The sequence below is a fragment of the Nomascus leucogenys genome, chromosome 9 (genome assembly GCF_006542625.1).
Source record: "Nomascus leucogenys isolate Asia chromosome 9, Asia_NLE_v1, whole genome shotgun sequence".
NCBI classification, from domain to species: domain Eukaryota; kingdom Metazoa; phylum Chordata; class Mammalia; order Primates; family Hylobatidae; genus Nomascus; species Nomascus leucogenys.
Window position 1 is genome coordinate 95,157,202 of NC_044389.1, and position 16,669 is coordinate 95,173,870.

The 16,669-nt window shown below is 35.7% G+C and overlaps 1 protein-coding gene across 1 annotated transcript in view; it reads right to left on the reverse strand.

Moving 5' to 3' along the window:
* PLXDC2 (plexin domain containing 2) overlaps positions 1-16,669 on the reverse strand; it is a 458,249-nt gene that overhangs the window by 120,874 nt on the left and 320,706 nt on the right. The window contains exon 6 of the mRNA XM_003257698.2: positions 12,786-12,904. Within this exon, the coding sequence (XP_003257746.1) occupies positions 12,786-12,904 (119 nt within the window). The remainder of the gene's footprint in view (positions 1-12,785; positions 12,905-16,669) is intronic.

Here is a 16,669-nt window from a genome sequence, read left to right on the forward strand (position 1 = left end):
GTCTCTTTAAGTTTATTCTTTTGTCTGTGCATTTCAAAAACTAAGCCCAATATACATAAATTACCTAGATTAGATTCATTTAACATGAGGAAAATTCAGCCGAAACCAAAATGGGTAGCTTCACGGTGTACAGAGTTTTCTATCACTGAAAATTATCTGATACATAATTGACCAGCCCTCTAGGAAGATCACTATAAATGATATTCGATTCTTTCAGTGATCAAATTAAATTTCTTTCAAATGATTTTGACTTCTCTGAGCATCAACAAGTAAATCGTTAACAACGATGCAAACTAAAATGATAAGGGTGAAATACTCTATCTAGATGTAAGGAGAGTAGAAGTTAGGTAGAAATCATCATTTGTAGTCAAGAGTTATGCTTTAACTTGTTGCCAGTTTTTTAAATGTACATATTCATGGGTCAATGATTTCTGATTTCTGCATCTGTCAAAACACTACTACCATATAACTCTACTATGAGTCTTAATATAATTGGAGATTAGACAGTAGAAAATAGATTCCTAAGAATGATGTCTACTACATATAAATTATTTTCCCCAAAAGGCGTACACATTATCCATACTGTTTGATAAGATAGAATCCATTCATTCATTCATCAGATATTAATTGAATATATTTTCTGTATTATTGTAGGCACTGTAATTACAGCAGATAGGAAAACAAAGACCCTTGTCTCACAGAGCCTACATTCTAGAGAACAGGGACAGGCAGTAAAACAAGAGAACATAAAACCTATAGCATACTAGAAGGTGGTTAGTACCAAGGAGAAAACTAAAACAGAGTAAAAAGAGAGGAATGGGGATCTCTAGGAGAGAAGAGAGTTGCAGAAGCTCTCTCTGAGAAGGTGATTTTTCAGCAGAAACTCGAAGGAAGTAAGAAAATCTGTCATGTGGATATTTGGGAAACGACTGTGGGTAGATGCACCGGCACGTGTAAAGGGCGTGACTGAATTGCATTTGGTGTATTTTAGGAGTTAAACAGTTATCTCTACAGCTGGAGCAGAAGTAGTAAACAAGTGTGTCAAAGGTGATGGGAGGTGGTAGGGGCAGATCATAGGGAGTGTGTATTCCTTGCAAGCCATGACAGTGACACTGGATTTTAGTCCAAAAGATACAGAAAGATTTGGGAGGTTTTGAGCAGAGGAAAGGACAATCCTTTATTTGGGGAAAATAACACGCTGGCTGCTGGGAAATCAAGACTACAGAAGGACCACGGGAGCCAGAGAAACTAATTAGGAGGGTATCACAGTTTTCCAGATAAGAGAAGGTGCCATGCCCCACCCCAAAGTGGTAACAGTGGTGGAAGTGACAGAGGCCAGATTCTGGAAGAATTATGTATGCACTGCTATTGAGACCCCCCATAGATTTAATAAAGACAGTGAGGGACAAAAGGAGAGTAAAGGATACCACGAAGGCTTTTGGTTTCAGTAGCAAGAGCAATGAAATGGTGTTTTCATCAGGAATGTTATAGGTTGTACAATTTCAGAGGATTCACTCACTTCACGGTCTATGAGAAGTGTCCTTTGGATATGCGGGGAACAACATATGCAGCTCTCAAGAGCAGTCCTGAAACATTCAGAGACCAGGAGAGGAAGCGCTGGAGAGGGATGACCACTTTATGGCAAAACCACTGGCTTCAAATGTTCTCCATTAAAATTTTGTAGAGCTCGTGAGTAAGAGCCCAGGATTTCTAAAACTGTACTCTTTTGTCCTGATTAAATATTAAAATGAAAATTTACAAGAAACTTTCAACTCCTTCTATTTTCCTAGAAGCCACCCAAGGCTTTTATAAAACCATTACATGCCAGATTTTGAAAAAAACTGATTTTGCCAAGTGAATTAAATGCCTAATTTCATCAAAAATTAATGAGGAAAAGGTGAACAATTCCAGGCTTTCTCTAAAATTTCCTATGGAACATGTCTTCCTCTCCACACCTGATATTTTCCTATCATGAGACCAGTCTGCAGGGTCCTCTGTCAGCATAAAATTAGAGTCTATATTATTAAAAGCTACATTTAAAATAAACTACTTTTAAAAAATTTTTATCTATTTATTTATTTATTTATTTATTTGAGACAGAGTCTCATTCTGTTACCCAGGCTGGAGCTCAATGGTGCAATCACAGCTCACTGCAGCCCCAACCTCCAGGGCTCAAGTGATCCACCTGCCTTAGCCTCCCGAGTAGCTGGCTATTTTATTTTTGTTTTTATTTTTATTTTTTGCAGAGACAGGGTCTCATTATGTTACCCAGGCTGTAAAATGAACTTCTTTTTGACTAATAACAAAGAGATTATGTGTGTGCATATGTGTATGTATAAACAAGCTATTTAGAAGTATAGCCAGTATTGGGCAAATTAGCAGAAGAATGAACATGTTATTGTCATGATCACGTATTTTATAGAAGACTCTGTATTTAGAAGGATATGAAGTGCCAAAGTCAAGGAACATATGGACCAAAAACATGTTAAAGCACCAAAACTTTAAAAACTTTGATTACGGGAAGTGATTTTCTTATCCTTTCTACAAATTTATATTCGTCTTCGAAATGTCTTGTGAGTCATCACGAGATCCTGGGGATGTCAGGAAGCCAAACTGAAATAATAAAAACTAAACTACAGAAGTTTTTTTTGTTTTTAAGACAATGTAGCTTTATTATTTTCAAGTGTCTATAACAGTTGCCTTCTTAAGATTAAAGCAAAGCTAAATTTTAACTGGGCCTCTGTATGTTCTGTATTGAATCGCACATTTCTGAGGAATTGGTTTTACAATTGCATTCTCTCCACAGGATAGAAATAAAAGGAGCTTTCACGCTGGTTAAAATATGCTTCCATTTTGACCCTTAAAAGCATTCATGAATACTTATTTTAAACAACAGTATAATTTTTGCTCTATATAACAAGATAGAGATAGGTTTATTACTTGGTATACATTTTTCTATAACAGATATTAAAGCAAAGCAAAGTAAGCGCAGAATCAGAAAGTGGTTGCAATCGCTACACAAAATCAAGGCAGGAAAAGATGTCAAGGGTAAGCCAGCAGTAGAGCTGAGCACACTGGCCTTTGGAAGGAGAGTCAAAGACAGAAGCTGCTCTCTTCTCCACTCTTCAGCACACAGGAACCCCACACGATTCCTTAAACACGAGCTTTTTACATCTGTCTCTAAACCAGGGAGACAAAAGCATGCCACTGAAGTAATAGTTAATGGAATTTTGTTTTCTTCTTTGTTCTGCCCTGAAAACATCACCAAAACATTCATTTGTTTCCATTACAGGTCCAGCTATCTATCCAGTAGGCAGCACAGTATCTCAGCAAGGGTTTGATTGTATAGTATGTGTTCCAAGGTGTGAATCATGCCTATCAAACCTTAACTGGAAAAGAATTACTCCAAACTCTTTTTTGTTTCCTTGCTAATCTGTAATATGGTGTTAAGTAGCTTAATATCAAACACAACAGCAACAACAAAATCCCACAATAAACTCAAAGCTTTCTGTTTTACCCATTCTTATCTGCCTGTAACCCTTAACATTCTCCTCGTTTTACTTAAGTATCTGATCTGGCTTCAGTGTTATCAGCAGTGAATCTAATTTTTAAGAGTCATGATCTCTTTTATTATTATCAAAATAACAACCTGTAGCCCCAGCTACCTGGGAGGCTGAGGCAGGAGAATCTCTTGAGCCCAGTAGTTGGAGGCTGCAGTGAGCTACGATAGTGCCATTGCACTCCAGCCTGGATGACAAAGCAAGAATCTGTCTCTAAAAAACAAACACATAAAGTCCAAAATATCAATGCTGAGTTGTCTGTAAACTACACTTGAATAGAAGGGCTTTCAGTTAAATTTGACAATGTAAAAATCCATTTGCTTTCCAGAGTATCAGTAACAATTTGCACAATTATTTCAATCTTTTTTTGTTGTACAGCTCCTGAACTCTCATCTGCCAGGTATTGAGCAATGCATCTAACAGCATGAAAGTCAAGGTGAGCTATCATCAAACGATCAATTCCTAACATGCCTCCTGCCCCCATCTCCACAATCATAATCTGTAGAAGATCTAGAAGCAGTCAACTAACAGCATGAAGATAATAAGTAAAATCCACCTCCATTTTAAAACAGAGGTTTCAAACTTCCTTTCTACATAAGCTACTGTGTGCCTTGGGTAAGAAAGAAGAAATTCATGAGGGAGAAATTGGAGGGTGCACACTCTGAGTGAATTTTCCAGGCAATATTTGCAAGCCAATGGCTTCCAGGGCTTTCTGAGTCCTCAAGGAAAAAATGCACATCTACATTTTTACTTGAAATATTTTAATATTTAGATGTTGGCAACATATCTGTTTTACAAACATATGTGTGCACCATAAAACATAAAAAACATACACAGAGTAAAAAGTGTGCCCTCTGAGTTAAGACTGCTCACATTGAGTTGGAACACGAAGAGTCTGAGCTTCATACAAAAGACAGTGATGCAGGGTGCCCACTTGAAGAAGCTTGTGCTATTGGACTCAAGATAGTCAAGACTCTGGTGTGAATTTTACCTGGGACAATAGCTAGATAAGGAAACTTACCTAAACGTGGCTTGGGACTTAAACATCAAGAGAAAAGAAAGGAGATTAAGGAAAGTCTACACCCTGGGTTTGGGGGAGACACAAAAAATTAGCTAGGCATGGTGGCATGCACTTGTAATCCCAGCTCCTTGGGAGGCTGGGGCAGGAGAGTCATTTGAACTTGGGAGGCAGAGGTTGCAGCGAGCTGAGATCGCACCACTGCACTCCAGCTGAGGCAACAGAATGAGACTCTGTCTTAAAAAGTAATAATAATGAATAAAGTAAAATAAAATAATTTCCTCTGGGACACTGATCTTTCTACCTGGCTACTTTATTTATTTATTTTTACACACAGCATTTGCCATCAGAACATTATCAAGGGAGAATAATTCAACTTATTTTCTTACACTAGGAAAAGTAAACAAAATTTAAAATGTCAGGCATTTCTATATGTGAGAGAGCTAAAAAATAAAATATCTCTACAAATGCAACTGAATTAGATCCCAAATAAAACTGTGTAGATAAAATTTTAATATTTTAGTTGTTTAAAATACAGGGAAGTCCTATGATATAAAATATCTGTCTCTACATTTTCCTTAGAATTATTTCTTGAGAGTTTTTAATCAGCATTTTCTTCAATCTGGTTTTTTCATCCTTGTATTAGATATATATGTACATATATTATTATTTTCTGCTCACGCATTTATCAAATGTCATGGATGTATATACTATATTCACACATCAAGTATTCTCACAGATGTAGCAATAGTTATAGAAGGAAATTACCTTATATCTAAATGGTGGTGGTCTCACTGTTGCGTTCTTTTTGGCCTTCTCTGACTTTCTTGAATTACCTTTTTTCTATAAATTCTACAAGTTCAGCCAGTGTTCATCTTTTAATACTTTCAGGCTGCTAACCATGAGTGTAGGGTCATTACAATTTAAATAAGAGAAACAATCTTCAAAGAAATTTTTTAAAAATGCATTAAGAGCCCCATTGAAAACTACAACTAATTGGCAATGGTGATTTATTAACTACGCATTCTTCCATAGAAGCAGCAAATGTGACACCAAGGAACATTAGGTTTAAATACTTAAATGGTAGAATAGATTAAAAAGTGATTTTACTTAATAAACAGTAAAGTTCCTCTATATTGACCTCCTCTAAAATTTGCTGCTGAAGAAAATGGTAAAGTATTCAACCAAGAAAATGGATAGAACAGGGTGGCTCCTGGGCTAAGCCTGCCTTGCCTCTTCTGTGATTTTTCTCCTGTAGCCATCTAGTAGGATTATATGACATTTTTATTTAAATTACAGTTTCCTAACCTAGTGACTATCCTTATCCCTCACATAAGCTAGTGGAAAAAAAAGAACCCGAGTTTGCAGTTGACACAAAAAGAGTCACATCCATCCATAATTTGTGTCCAGAGTGATTACAAATGCCAAGTATATCAAGAGAATAGAGATAAGACAAGTCAGAGAAACTGCAACTTCTACAAAGCAAGAGTATTCTAGGATAGACAGCATCAAGGCCTGTAAAGACCCTTATTTCACATCTCCAGCATTTCTTAAATACATTTTTTTTTTTTTTTTTTGAGACAGAGTCTCCTTCTGTTGCCCAGGCTGGAGGGCAGTGGTACGATCCTTGCTCACTGCAACTTCTGCCTCCCGGGTTCAAGTGATTCTCCTGCCTCAGCCTCCTCAGTAGCTAGGATTACAGGTGTGCACCACCACGCCCAGCTAATTTTTGTATTTTTAGTAGAGACAGGGTTTCACCATGTTGGCCAGGCTGATCTCCAACTCCTGATCTCAAGTGATCCGCCCACCTCGGCCTCCCAAAGTGCTGGGATCACAGGCATGAGCTGCCACGCCCGGCCATTGGAATAAAATATATTTTTTTGAGAATTGTTAGTTTCTTTGTTACATTATCAATAGACCAGAAATTTTAGAGCCATTATCTATTGTAATCAAGCAAAAAGTCACCATTTAATCGTAACTTAATATGAAGAAGCTGAGATTTAGGGTTATAGCTAATTACTAACAGAATAGGCAAATGAGAGTTTGCCAAAATTCCATACATTTAAGACAGGACCCTTTTTTTTGGCCTATGTACAAGTTCTTTCATTTAAAAAAATTATAGATTAATAAGATAACTGCTGTGGATAGGCAAACCTTACCTTTGCTCCCAAATGGCCTTGATATGCTATGATATGATATGTTAGGCTATGGTATGATAATGACTGGCCAAGGAAGACTGTCAAGGATATCAAAATGAATGAATTGATTCAGTCACTTATTGAAAAGGAAGTTTATAAGAGGGCATTCTGGTACAGTAGCTAGGCCTTTGGGCTTTAGAGTCGTATTTCTTTGGATAAATCTTTGTTCCATACCTTTGGAAAAGTTACTTAAGGTCTCTGGGTGTTTCAGGTTCCTTTTCTGTAAATGACAAAAGTAGCTACTCATGGTTTTTGTGAGAATTATATATAACTTATTTTAAATGCTTACGTCAGTGCCTGACATACATGAAGAGCTCAAGAAATGCTAGATTTTATCAGCTTTGGAAGTTATTGTTAAATGTGAATGTGACTTTCACTTCTGGTTATGGCACACAAGATTAAGATCATTTCTACCACTTAAATAAAGCAGGAAAGGTGAATATAATATGGAAAGCATCCGTTGAAAACTTCAGGTGGTTATCAAGGAGTAAGGTCTTGAAAAGCCAAAATCCCAAAGAAAGGAAAACGCAGACATAAACCCAACACCACTTTTCCCATCAAAGTGTTTGCCAATGTATAAGCAAGTGTTAGAGAGTGAGCAGTTCTCATTGACTTAGCCCAGAGAGTTTAAGTAACTACCCTATACATTTTCTTTTCAATACATGACTGAATGGTTCAATGGTTCATTTTGATATCCTTGACTGTCTTTCCTAGCTAGTCATTTTCATTCCATAGCTTAGCACCTCATATTATACAAATCATATCATAGCCACTTGTGATCACAGGTAAGAATGATTTGCCTTTCCACAGCCTTTGGGCTGTCTCATGGGGCTGAGGAAAAATACATGCATTCAGGGGCACTAAGGAAAAGGTCCATAGTAAAAATCCAGATCTTTAATGGAGATCCCTGAAGGACTAGAAGAGTAAGGACTTACCAGAAATATTCTGGTCTCATAAGAACTGATGCTCAACTTTCAAGGGGCTTAGCTGCACAGTATTAGAGTAATCTGTTCTGTACTAACTGCCAAAAAAATAAAGTAAACTGTCTTGTAGGAAGAAAACATTATCTACATCCTCAAAGTACTTTGGTACTTTGTAAACCATGTCCAATATTTTATTTAAAAAATCACTTAGCATGCAAAGAAACAGGACCAATGAATGAAAATCTAGAGGAAATAAAAAGAAAACAGGTGATAGAGACAGACCCATAAGACATTTAGATATTGGAGTTATTAGTCATAACATTTAAAATAATTGTTATTAATATAGTCAAGGAAATAGATGATATAGTTAATTTCATCAGGTAATTAAATCTATCTAAAAAGCAACTGGATACTCGAAAATTGAAAAATGCGTTATAATGAACAGTTGGTAATTTGAGAAAAAGAACTTTAAAAAAATATTATTCTTTTTGTATTTTGGCTGAATTCTAAGCAAACTCTATCTTTGAAGTTAATTAAAATATGCAGCTGTGTAACAATAAGGGCTCATAATTTAAAACAGAATTTCAAATCTTTGGCTGAACAACACAGAGCTATAACCTCAGGAAAAATAACTTAATTATTTAAGGGAATCCATGCCTCCACAAGTCTTCTCTCCAATATGATTCTAAAGAACAACAGGGTATTGGTGAAGAAACATTGAATATTATGAGCAAATTTGTATTCATTCTTATTTTAAGCAGCAGTCGTACTGCCCTATTTCAATCCCACTATAAGCAAGATTGTTATAACTGCAAATGTATTTTCTTATTTATTGATCATTCATCATTTCATTTGCACTGCAAAAATATTATGCTATTGAAGAAATGATAGTATGTGCAGCATGAAAGGATTGGAGGTCATGTACGTGCTTAGTATTGTTGGCACATTTAAATACTGAGATAAATTGAATGAAGGCATTGAAAATGAAATTTACTTAACTAAATTTATTCAATCCATTATTAATTTTAATGTAAAATTTAATTGTAATTAAAATTTACAATTTTAAAACAAGTCCCAAATTGGTGGTGGGATTTGTGTAAATCAGAATTTTTCTTCTCATTCACATAAAACATAATGAAACAAAGCAAAGCTGGTCTTAGCCTATTAGAAGAAACTTATTACAGAAAGAATTACACATACTTCCCTATCTATAATTCGGCAAGTTTAGCTTGGACAGGAACAGAAAATTTTACTCCTTGTAATTATATGTTCTTAGAATTTGGTTAGCTCTACAAATGAAGTAGGAATACCTCTCTTATCTATACTTGCAATTGTGTGATATGACAAAGTCTAATAAGCAAGATTCTCAAACAGCCAATATTAAGAAATGCTTATTGGAAAACCAAATGAGACATAGATTTGTGAATTGTTTTACATAATCTCTTTAGGCAGAGAAAATGGTTGAGATGTCTTGGGATCATCAAATTAAATTCTGGATTTATCCTTAACTAGCTCTGTGACCTCAAGTATGTCATTTAATCTCTCTTAGCTTGCTCAGCTATAAAATGAAGATAACCATGTATGATCTATTTCCATAATTAAGTCATAAACATTTATTGAACAGCTTCTATGTACCATTGCTGTTGTAAAATGCTTAGGATATTACAGCTATAGGAAACTGTTGAGGAATTAAACGCTATAATGCATGTGCAAGTACTTTGTAAATGATAATACATTATGCAAACTACTATTTTATGCTATCATGTAATTAGGAATATTTTTCTAGCAGTGCCAGGAGCTTCTAGCTCTCACCCCAAATGCAAGGGGACTCTCTTATGACAAATTTTACAAATAACAATTTGCCTTAGCAAAATAAAATACATAACAATTATTGGGAAGAAAAAAGTGGTAGACTAGAAATGTAGCAACTGCTTTCTATCGAGAACAAAGAAAGAACAGAAAGGCAAATAATAAAGTAAAGTAAATAATAAAGTAAAAATGACTTCTTTGAACTCCAAGTGCAGAGGAAAGACATTCTTCAGGATAAGAGCCTGGGAATATCAAGAAAGCATTAAATTTGCCTGTCATCTTGAAATTCCCCATAATAAAACAGGAAAACCATAGTGGAACTTTTTTCTTTGATTAAAATGAAGAAAAGAAAAGGCCTTTAAAAATACCAACCTAGAACAGAGAATAGGAAGAATCAACTGTTACTCTGCAATGTGAGATACTCTTTGAGAAGAGTATAAAGAAAGTTGACAATTTCAATAATAAAGACTAGCAAGTGAAGCCACAATAAGAACGCAAATTTCTGTTTTGACAAAGCCTCCAGGCAGTGAGACCTAAGTCTCCAAACTTACTGACCTTGCGTCTTTACAGAGACTTGACCAGTGTTGGTTGAAACCGTTGAAAATGAACATTGCAAAACGTCACTGTGTAGTTCCAGCAATATACTAGATTGCAATGAAAACTAGAAATGAATAAGTCCTTTTGAGAACTATTCTCTCAGCTTCCAGGGAGTGTGACATAAAAATATTGTGGGCTCTGATATAAAAACATAGCCCTGATTTTAGCTCTTTGAGGAATCGCCACACTGCTTTCCCCAATGGCTGAACTAATTTACACTCCCACCAGCAGTGTATAAGCATTCCCTTTTCTCCACAACCTCACCAGTAAAACTACATTCAGGCCAGCAATCCCATTACTGGGTATATAACCAAAGAAATGTAAATCCATGTAACCAAACACCACCTATTTCCCCAAAACCTATTGAAACAAAAAACTGGGTAGAGCAAAGATAATTTTTAGGGCAGGAAAGATTCTGTAGGACACCATAATGATGGATGCATGACATTATACATCCTTAAAACCCTTAGAAAGTACAACATCAAGAGGGAACTCTAAGAACTTTGAGTGACATTGATGTGTCAATGTCAATGTAGGTTCATCTATTGCAACAAATGCACCATTCTGGTGGGGCATGTTGATGATGGGGGAGGATGTTCAGCAGGGGAGGAAGAGTATGTTCAAACTGTGTGTATTTTCTGCATCATTTTCTGTGAAGCTAAAACTACTCTAAAAAAGTAAAGTCTATTAACTAAAAAAATATGTACATCATTCTGCCCCAAAGACACATGCATATGTATGTTAACTGCAGCACTATTTATAATAGCAAGGACTTGGAATCAACCTAAATGCCCACCAATGATAGACTGGATAAAGAAAATCAGGTACACATACACCATGGAATACTATGAGGCCATAAAAGAAATGAGATCATATCTTCTGTAGGGACCTGGATGGAGCTGGCGGCCATTATCCTTAGCAAACTAATGCAGGAATGGAAAACCAAATACCACATGTTCTCACTTATAAGTGGGAGCTAAATGATGAGAATGTATGGGCCAAATAAGGGAACAACAGACACTGGGGACTACTTGAGAGTGGAAGGTGGGAGGAGGGGGAAGATAAGAAAAAATAACTATCGGCCGGGCGCAGTGGCTCATGCCTGTAATCCCAGCACTTTGGGAGGCCAAGGCGGGAGGATCACCTGAGGTAGGGCGTTCGAGACCAGCCTGATAAACATGGAGAAACCCTGTCTCTACTAAAAATACAAAAATTAGCTGGGCGTGGTGGTGCATGCCTGTAATCCCAGCTACTTGGGAGGTAAGGCAGGAGAATCGCTTGTACCCAGGAGGCAGAGGTTGTGGTGAGGCAAGATCTGGCCATTGCACTCCAGCCTGGGCAACAAGAGCAAAACTCCAACGCAAAAAAAAAAAAAAGAAAAGAAAGAAAGAAAAATAACTATTGAGTCCCAGGCTTAGTACCTGGGTGAGAAAATAATCTGTACAACAAAACCTCCATGACATGTGTTTCCCTATACAACAAACCTACACATATACTCCTGAACCTGAAATAAAAACTTAAAAAAAAATAACATACACTTGGACAAAGAAACATAGAGTAGGACATAGTCTATAATTATATCCTATTTACACAATTGCCCCCAAGTAAATGAAAAATTTCATAAAAAAGTTTTTAAAGGAATAGAAATACCTGACATGGTTATAGAATTTTTAAAAGTTGGCCTATTTAATTGCAATTAAATTATGACACACTTTATGGAATAGATGGATTTCAGAAGATTTGACCAAAGTGCGTTCTTTCTTTATCCTCAACATCCCTTTTATAATCTGGGATTCAGTTCTCAAGGAAAAAGTAATCCCTCAGTTGAACATAAGACATCGAGTCTGTATTATTATAAATACCCATTAACCTATGGGTTAATAATGCTCATTAGTAATTCTCACTGTCCAGGTTTCACTCAAAATTAGAGAGTATCTAAAACATTTGTAGTTCCTGGAACTTTATTTTTATATTCTTAGCCCAACAGGCCTTACTTACTTTGTCAAAAGAGTTGGAAATCAAACACACAGTTATTCTAGTCTAAATATTCTATAAATTTAAGGCTACAATTTAGTAAATTTTCATTCTTTACTTTGTCAATTTGTTAAAATGAAACAAACCATAAGTTTAAATTTACTTGTTCTTTCTGTCGTTTAGGTCTCTAATTAATCTTTACTATCCGGTTTCAACAAACATTAGCCAAAGCTCGGCTGTCCTAGAACTCTCTCAGTACTGGGTCCTTGAGCCACATAAGTTTTTGTGTCTATAAAAGCTTTTGAAATTAGAACCAAAATACAACACAGAAATGAACAAGGTGGAAAAAAGAACTGACTAAAGAAAATACGTAAATATAAACATTTAGATTTAGATGAGAAATCCCTCCAAATTGGATTTTTTTTTTCTTAGAGACATTTCACTCTAATTACTCAATACTCAATAATTTTATGAAATTGATGAGTCCTGATGCCAACAATATCAGATTACAAAACAAAAGAGCTAACAATCAATGCATCCAGAAAATTAAATCTAATCAAAACATTTTGTATTAAGCAAAAGAAACCAAGAGGCAAGAAAATGATTCGAGGATCATGGCTGTAAAATGTCCCTTTCTTGACACTTGGAGGAAAGGCAGCAGTCAAGAACAAGGGAAAGGGAAAGAAATTATCAATATATCACTTACTTCTTTGTATCCGAAGATGATTCGTCCATCCATGAGCAGGGTTGCCTGGAATGTGAAGCTTCCCAGGTTATAATTATCCTGGAGATGTACATGGTCCCACTGGACCACAAGTGCTGTGCCTATACACCCATTGAAAAAAGAAGACATGCAATGAGAAAAACATACCAATCAATTCTGCTGGGAGTTTTCACAAAACTGTTTTTGCATCTGGCCTTCAAATCTGGTGGTTGTACTATTTTGATTTTATGTGGTTAATCAAATTCTGTTATTGAAATCGCATTTGGGATTTTTTTTAAAGGATTGAGTATTCTCTAAGTATTTAGTAAAATATAACCTCATACTAAGGTCAATAATTGAGCTAACGCAGTGTGGGGGAATTTTGTCTTAGGAATTTTATTAATGTTAATAGATACTGTCTGCTTAAATTTCCACAAGCCACTTTCAAAATGCAGCCCAAGTGGATTGAATGAACTTCAAATACATTTGACAAATGCTGAGAGAGAAACACGTTTAAAAAGTTAGGACCACATACAAAAGACCTGAAAATGTCTTTTCCATACTTAGAACTATACTTTTCCACATTGAAGGAGTTCCTTTAACACTAATGGGAATTTTCTCCTTGAGTTCACAATGCTTGTATTTCTGTCTTTGTTGTGTTTCTTCCAGGAAGCTGCAAGAAGCTCAAAGGGCCCTGGGCTAAGATTTTTGAAGCCCCCTTGAAGCACACTGAGATGAAACTTCAGTGCTGTATATTATATTCTGACTCACTCTGTCAGTGTTTACCATAAACGATCGGACATGAAATAAAAACTGAAACATAGTTTAATAGTCACCAGTGAGAATTCAAATTTTTGTTTTAACCGACATTGTGTACTCTCTTTTTTAAAAAAAAAGAAAAGAAAAGAAAAGAAATGAGCTGCTAAGACTTTTTCTTCACTCTAAATATTAGATTTTTCTGTTTGGTTAAAAAAATTGTTGCCCAAAAAAGTTGTGTTGAAAATGAAAATCATAGAACTAAAAGAGCAAATCTTATCTCCCAGTAATAAATATCTGATATATTTAAAAATTACAATTGCATGGAAGAATTAATTTTCAGTAACTATTTGGTGCTATTAGTAATAGCTCTTGAGCTGGTTGACAATTTTAAATAGACACATTATTTCAAATATTTTGAATACCCAACTGTAAGTCCTGAAAGGATGCTCAAGTATAGAAATGTATTTCTTTTGAGGCAAAACTTCAAAAGTAAAAAAGAAAAAAAAGTTTTTTAACATGACGTTGGTGCTTTTAGCCATTATCACTGCTGTGAGTGAAGACCACCCAGGTCTCTTCCTTCCACGGGCATCTCTGTGTCTATATTGTCCGGGAGGGAGGGAGGGAGGGAGGAAGGAAGGAAGGAAGGAAGGAAGGAAGGAAGGAAGGAAGGAGAAAGAGAGAGAGAGAGAGAGAGAGAAAGAAAGAAAGAAAGAAAGAAAGAAAGAAAGAAAGAAAGAAAGAAAGAAAGAAAGAAAAGGAAGGAAGGAAGAAAGAAAGGAAGAAAGGAAGAAGAAAGGAAAGAAAGAAAGAAAGAAAGAAAGAAGGAAGAGAGGGAGGGAGGAAGGAAGGAGAAAAGAAAAAGAAGGAACAAAAAGAAAAGAAGAGAAAACAAAAGAAAAGAGCAAAAGAAACAACAGCCAGGAAACCTCCCATGATTTTATAAGTATAGGAATTTTCTGATTGTGAAATGCCTCCTAACTTCTTTTTCCTTCACACATGTCTACAACCCTCAAGCTCTAGTCTATTCCTTATTTTCTAGTTTCTATCGCACTCTGGTGATGCAGTGAAGACAATGAACAGAAGACTTAGACTTGCAGCTTGTCTCTATAAAACTTTCCATGTGAACTTGGACACACTTAATCTGCATGAACCCGTTTCCTTTCCTGTAACATTGGGAGTATAGTTTTTGCCTTCAAGCGATTCCTGCATTAAATACAAGAAAATATAGTTACCCTTGATTATGAAACTAAGAGGGCTATATAAATTACAGTTTTTAATGCAAATTCTGAGGAAGGGATTCCCAATATTTTGTCAGTAGTAGGTTGTTAAAAAGCATACTGTTGGCCGGGCGCGGTGGCTCACGCCTGTAATCCCAGCACTTTGGGAGGCCGAGGCAGGCAGATCATGAGGTCAGGACATCCAGACCATCCTGGCTAACACGGTGAAACTCCGTCTCTACTAAAAAATATATTAAAAAATTAGCCTGGCATAGTGGCGGGCGCCTGTAGTCCCAGCTACTCCGGAGGTTGAGGCAGGAGAATGGCGTGAACTCCGGAGGTGGAGCTTGTAGTGAGCAGAGATCACGCCACTGCAGTCCAGCCTGGGCGACAGAGTGAGACTCTGTCTCAAAAAAAAAAAAAAAAAAAAAAAATGTGTACTGTTTGCACATGCTAAGTTTTATATTATGTAACAGCATAGCTCTCTCAACATTTGCTGATTTAAATTTTCTAACCTGCTGCTGTCTTCTCCAGAGAAGTTTGCTTTCCTAAATTGTTGAGTTTCCAATCTTTAGGTATCCTGTCAATGATTCTAACCAAACTTGAACATATTTCAGCAAGTTGTTGTGGTATTAAAAGGGCTTTGTGAAGAGCCTTACAGTGTTTAAAAGTGTTTCATTCATTTAATAAAACACAAGTTTTCATTATCATATTGTTTGAACTCAATATTCCTCAATATTCGATTCCTATGGAGTAAGTCATTACACAGAAGATATTTCAGTGGGTAAAAAATACATGCATTCTTGAGTATTAATACTTTTACAATTCTCAGAAATAAAACTCACTTCACATATGTAATTATTTTTATTCATTCATTGAATAATTATTTAGGATCTATGGCCTAAATAATAAAGTGTCTATGCAGGGTACTGGAGATAAAATGATTTCTTATAGCCACAGTCCTTGTTTTTAAAGAACTTAGAGTTCAGTTGGAGTAGTATACATCCATTTTTAAAAATCATTCAAATACAAGTAAAATTCAAATAGTAAGAGCTACCTAGGAACAAGGTATATGAGAATATATGAAGACAGACTTATTTAACATGCTTTATGATTTTGATAGCAACAGTATAAAAACTTGGTCATTAGAATCATGTGCCCATGAGTAAATGACCCTAATATCACCTAGTGAATGTCGGAGCTTGGAAAATAGTCACTGTTCACTAAATCATTTATTATTTCCATAGGATAGATTCCCAAGGCAATTTTGTATGGGAATCATAGAATAAGTTCCAGATAAGTTTCTGGCTGCAGTTTTGCCTCAAGAATACTGTACTTACAGTCCACTTGCACATCCTTGGGCGTTAGCACCTCATGAGTTTTTAAAAAATGGAAGAGAATATAATAGTTCTTAAAATAATAGAGATGAATCATTATTGCGGCTAACATTTAGAGTTACTTAATATTGGATCATACGTTGGTGTTACTCAAGTTGTTCAAAGTGTATTTCCTAAGGTGAATATCTAACTATGTTTAGTTTCCTTATTGTGCTATTTTGACCTGTAAAATGGCTTTCATCACACTGGTCAGGAGATGGCTCTTAGCAAAGTGATCATATTTCTCCAAGGCTACAGCTACCAGCAAGTCCATTCCAACCATGAGCAAATTTCTTCCTTGATCATCAGAAATAAGACAAGAGTAGAAATAACTGTGTTCACCCCAAATGCTTGTATTATTTGCAGGCATAATATTGTCTTTTGAACAAATAAATATCATTTTTGAATGATAAATACACAGAAAATTCTATATTTAATCGTTGCAATATAAACTCTTTGCTACTTATAATTTATTTTCTCTACCAAAGTTACAGCTTTCAATAAGATGTTGAGATGAAAATTCATTTATGTCTCC